At 27.7% G+C, this 5240-nt stretch overlaps 1 protein-coding gene across 2 annotated transcripts; it reads right to left on the minus strand.

The window, feature by feature from the left end:
- Positions 1-1573: 1573 nt before the first annotated feature.
- Positions 1574-5240, minus strand: LOC135119849 (uncharacterized). Of its 2 annotated transcripts, none has more exons than XM_064044230.1 (8): positions 5167-5240; positions 5049-5114; positions 4943-4990; positions 4783-4844; positions 4655-4728; positions 4538-4597; positions 3866-3950; positions 1574-1654 (listed from the first exon to the last, which is right to left on the minus strand). In XM_064044230.1, the coding sequence occupies exons 1-8, from the start codon at positions 5209-5211 to the stop codon at positions 1597-1599; spliced, it is 498 nt and encodes a 165-aa protein (XP_063900300.1). In that variant the 5' UTR covers positions 5212-5240; the 3' UTR covers positions 1574-1596. The 2 variants fall into 2 exon arrangements, with proteins under 2 accessions (XP_063900300.1, XP_063900301.1); XM_064044231.1 differs by lacking the exon at positions 1574-1654 and adding an exon at positions 2408-2454.

Raw genomic sequence — 5240 nt, forward strand, 5'->3', positions numbered from 1 at the left:
CTTTATAACCAGTCCTTTCGCGGAAACTATATAGCTATCTCGACACCTTAGCCCTCAAAGGAAACTTGCGCACACTTGCGGATAGCTCTCGGCAAGAACGCTAACGGAAGACATTGTTGAAGTGAACGGGCGAAAGGACTTTTACCAATAGTCGACTGTTGCATATATCGATCGTGAGCGACTAAAGTTGTTGGAACTGTGGACTAATTTTTTTTAAAGTTAAAGTGGAGAGACTACAAAAGAAAAACACCGCGACGCTTAGTGTTACTACTGCTAGACCCTGGAGCCCAGTTGCAGTTTGTTTTTTGAGCCTTCCGATGGGTAAAATGCGGTGAGAGCCCTTTGACTGCGCAATCCACCTAAGCAGGAGTAAGTGCTGCCAGTTGCGCAAATTGTGATGTATATAAGCCCTCGTCTTCTAACGTTACACCGGTGATCTCGTACGGGTGCGTTTTTTGCTTAGTTACAATAAAACTCTCCAGCAATAGCAATAACGACATCGGTAGTAGTTCAACAATGCTTAACACAGTTAAGAGGTCGCAACCGCTTGCATTGGTTTTTGACATCAGACCACTTACCATATACGGCTCCTGTTCTAAAACGCAGTTGCTTTTGACGCAAGTAACATGAGTAGCAGGGGTTAATACAGTGCAAAAGAAGCAATTTGAGGGTTATTAGAGACACTTATTTTTTTCCTAGCGCCTCATTCAAGTTCTGCAACTTCTCTACGTACCACTAAGAGCGCTTCGACAGGGCGATGGAGGCGCAGCTGTCCTGGCCAGACGAAACAACCAATTAAGTGTGATGATTCTGCCAGTCTAGCATTAGATTCTCCTCTGCTTGATCTGGTAAGGCCCGTGCCAACTTTGAAACTTATGGACCCCTTAACAAGACCGTCTGCTTGAAACCACCGTGTCAACCACCCAAACGGACAAATTCTCGATACTTAAACCGATGAGCGCGGACTGCACACAGGATATATACGTACCTAACGCACATGATGGTGACGAGAACACCAGTTGTACTAGTTATCGGTTTTTAAAATTTTAAAGACAGTAAGGTTCTTTACGAGCTCTCGTTGGGGCCCTCTGCCCGATCTGCTTGAGCTGAACGACAAAATAAAATTTATCAAGAACAATAATTGTAGCTTTTAAAAACTGGATATAACCCTTCCAGGTTTTTGATACGACCTTTTCCATATTTTCGGCTATACCAAGGATGCCCGACCGACCCGACGAAACGTAAAGTCGAGTGCCGAGCTAACCGCCTACTTGTTTAACTGAAGGCCTTTATCTGCGAAAGTCGGTGTTTTTATTGGGTGTCCCAGGGCCTCCCGCCCCGAAAACGCATATGAGCGCTAGCCTGCTGTTTTGCGAAAGACAAACCACAAGGATGTTGTGGAAGAGATAAAGCAGACAGAGCGATACTACGCTGTTCAGTATACGTGATTCGTAAGATAACCACTCTCCCCTTATATTTTTTTCATCATGAATTTAGTAGATTGCACAATAAAAAAAGAATATAAGGAAAATTTAAATTTTATAATAAATCATATAAACACGATTAATTTTACGGACGCTATAGAATACTTCCATTTTAGCAACTCCAATTTCTCGTTGGATAAGACCTTTTGATGAAAACTTTTTCAGTCGGACTAAAAAAAAAAAGAAAATCAGATTTACGAGAATATAAATTCGTAATTATCTTAAATTATTACAGACATTAATTTAAATTTTTTAATACACGAAAAATAATAATTGAATATAATAAATTAAAAAAAATTTAATTTTTGTATGACAGCTTAAAAAATATATTAGGTCACTTGTATTTTGGCGTAAAAAAGTATAAGAAAATTAAAATTTTAATAAAATGTTGTATCAACGTAAATTTTTTATTATACATTTACAAAATCTTTAAGTACAGATAAAAAGGAAAGCTATAGAAACAATCTGAGTTTCTTGATTTATAGTATAAGAAAGATTTGATATAAATCAATAAAGTCTCATTACTAAAAGACTATAAATCTTTAGAAAACTTATCAAAAAGTCTTAAATTTTTATAAGTAAATCTTCAGGCAATAGTAAGTTTGTAGATAATAATAAAAAAGTTAATTTAACTTTTTCTAAAACCTAATTTTTATAATATAATTTTTAAGAAAAGAAAACAATCCTTCTAAATGTCTGCCAGGTCGAAGCAACAGCCAAGCGAGGGCAAAAAAGGAGAAAAAACCCTCGGGCTATATATACACCACATAATTCAATTTTGAAATCATGTGGTTAAATTCCAGGTGCAAATTTATTATAAACCATAAGTATCAATTATATTTTTATAGAATCTAAATCCAAATAAATTGATTAAGAACTTTAGCAAGATATAATTAATAAAAAATTAACTTTTAAGGAATGTTCGCGAATATTTTTTTAATGAGGCCTGAAGTTTGATTGTGTTATATAACTGTTTATATGTAATTTGACTGAGAAAAATAAATTAAAATTGTTTGGGGACTTTCCTAAGAAAGTCACATGATTTTTTTTAAATACTATTTTTTTTACTGTATTGAGGTCAGGAGTTTGACAAGAGAATATACTTATAAAAGTAAATAATTTCAAAACTGAATAGAATTATTATATATTGTGAAACAGCATCAACTATTAATGTAAAAAATATAAATAAAAATTATTTATAAACAAAAAATCTAAAAAAATCTAGTTTTTAAATAAATTTATAAACTTATTAAAATCCAGTTAAATGATTAAATTAATTTAAATAACAACTTAATATTATTTATTATAATTCATAATTTCCTTCAAAAAAGTCACTCTATTTTTTTAAATAAGGATATGAAAGAATAATTAATTACTAAAAGTTTTTTCATATTGTGTAAAGTATAGATTTTCAACGTTTATATTATTATAAATTATAAAGACAAAAACACCAAAAAAAAAGAATTTTTTTTAAGTAAAAGAATAATGATAATGCTTTTTATAAATAAATAATAGTTATATGTATAGAGATAAAAAAATGTATTAAAAGTTATTTTTTTAAAATACCAGTTAAGTTTAAGTTTAACTATAGGTTTAATATAAGCCAAATAAAAAAAAATTTACATAACAGTATAAATATTATATTAACAAAAGTATAATAAATTATTTACACTAAAAAAAAGAGCTTTAAAATATATTTTTTAAATTCCTAACTAAAATTGATAAGTAAATTTTTTATTAAAAAAAAGAAATTACTATTTCTACAATTAACAATTTAATTTTGTATAGCTATCAATTTAAGGAAAAAACAAAAAAAAATATACTTAAAATTTTATTTTTAAGATAAAAATTATAAAATTTAAATGCACTAAAGAAAAAGGGCTTTAAAAAACATTTAATTTCTAGCAATAACGATTAAATTTCTATTTAACAATAAAGTTACTGAGAACAAAAAAATCAAAATGTACTTAACTATTAATTTTAAGGTTATAATTGTATAATAGTTTAAGAACACTGAAAAGAAAGCGCTTTTAAAGAATAATTTTTTATTAAATAAGTACACAAAAATATCTAAGTTTTAGGATTTTAATAAAAAAATTAACAATAAAATTTCTTAAGAATTTTTTTTCTTTCCAATAAAATTAAAATTTAAAGTTTTAATGAAGCTAAAATGTAGCTTAAAACTATAAGTTTTACTAAAGCATTTAAATAAAAAGGTTAAAAAAATTTATAAATAAAAATAAATCTCGATTATTGGTAATATAGTTAATAAGTTTAATGAGTTCCAATTTCATATATTTAAAAATAAATTTTTATTTTTCTTTTCAATTCATTTAAATATTTTATTTTTAATAAAAAGAAAATAAAAATTTATAAGTAACCGGTCATTAGCGTCAGTGACAACGTTTCCTAAACGCTTCACTACCGATAACCCGTCGCAAATTCTTCCAAAGATGGTGTGTTTATCTTCAAAATAAGTTTCATAGTTATAATTTCAATAGAATTTTAATCAAAAAATAACTAAATCAGTTAAGAAAAAAACTTTATGACTTTTTTTTACTGTGGAAAATATAAATTAAATTAAAATTTATATTAATATTAAGTTATAACTAACTATAGTGAACAACAAATATAATTAAAAAAAAACTTTAATATAAATTTATAATAAACCGAACTTTATAATGATGTGATAATTACGCTACTGTATAAAATTTATTATAATTTATACAAATTTAAAATTTTATATAATAAAAATTAACTTTACAGAAAAAATGTAATAATTTAACAGATAAAATGCTTAGTTATTTATTTAAGATAAAATATATTATAAAAAGCTGTAAATGACTATAAATAACTTTAAAAATTTATAAAAACTGTTACAGCTCGCGAATTAATTTGTTTCGGTCAAATTGCCCAGATAATATAAATTATTTATAAAAAATTTTAAAGTTTTAGAACTTAATTGTGAAAAAAAAAATAGAGTAATAGTTATTTAAAAATTTCATATCTTTTTAACTAATTATACTCAACAATCAAAAGTTAAAATTAATAACCATCTAAGTGAGGAGTTGGTGCTAATGTTATAAAAAATTGAGATCCATTAGTATTTGGACCTTTAAAAAAATTCAAAATTTAACCGATTCAAAAAAGATATATAAATAAAAAAATGCCTGAGTTGGCCATCGAGAGAATGCCAGCGCCAGTGTGCCTTAACGAACTTGTGCATTCATCTTCAAATTTTTCTCTTTATGTTATATAAAAGTAATTAATCTAATTGATTAGAATTATAAAGCACCACCCATAAATCGAGTCGCCACCACGACCAGTTCCAGTGGGATCACCACCTTGTATAACAAAATTCTATGTTAAGTTGTTTGGTTATTTTAAATATTAAAGAAAATCTTGAATAATATTATTTAAAGTTGGTTTAAATATAAAAAAAATATATATTCACTTACTGGTATGATGCGATGAAAAATAACATTGTCGTAATATTTTCTTCTTGACTGAGCAAAAATTAAAAAAAAAGTGAATTCAGAGAAAACCTTAGTTACTATTATTTACCAATTCAACAAAATTTTTACAAGTCTTTGGTGTTTCTTTCCAGTAAAGTTCACAAACGATAACCCCCTTTTGAAAATGGAACAAGAATAATATTTTTTAAGTTTAGTAAAAGTCAAACCATGGAAGTTTCTAGAACCACGAAGGGTTCCTCTGAGTACTCCATACTAAAGTAGTCCGGCGTTTTTGAGAGTG

The sequence above is a fragment of the Zophobas morio genome, unplaced genomic scaffold (genome assembly GCF_036711695.1).
Source record: "Zophobas morio isolate AGI-343-1 ecotype UQ-CSIRO unplaced genomic scaffold, CSIRO_AGI_Zmor_V1 ptg000311l, whole genome shotgun sequence".
Taxonomy (NCBI): Eukaryota; Metazoa; Arthropoda; class Insecta; order Coleoptera; family Tenebrionidae; genus Zophobas; species Zophobas morio.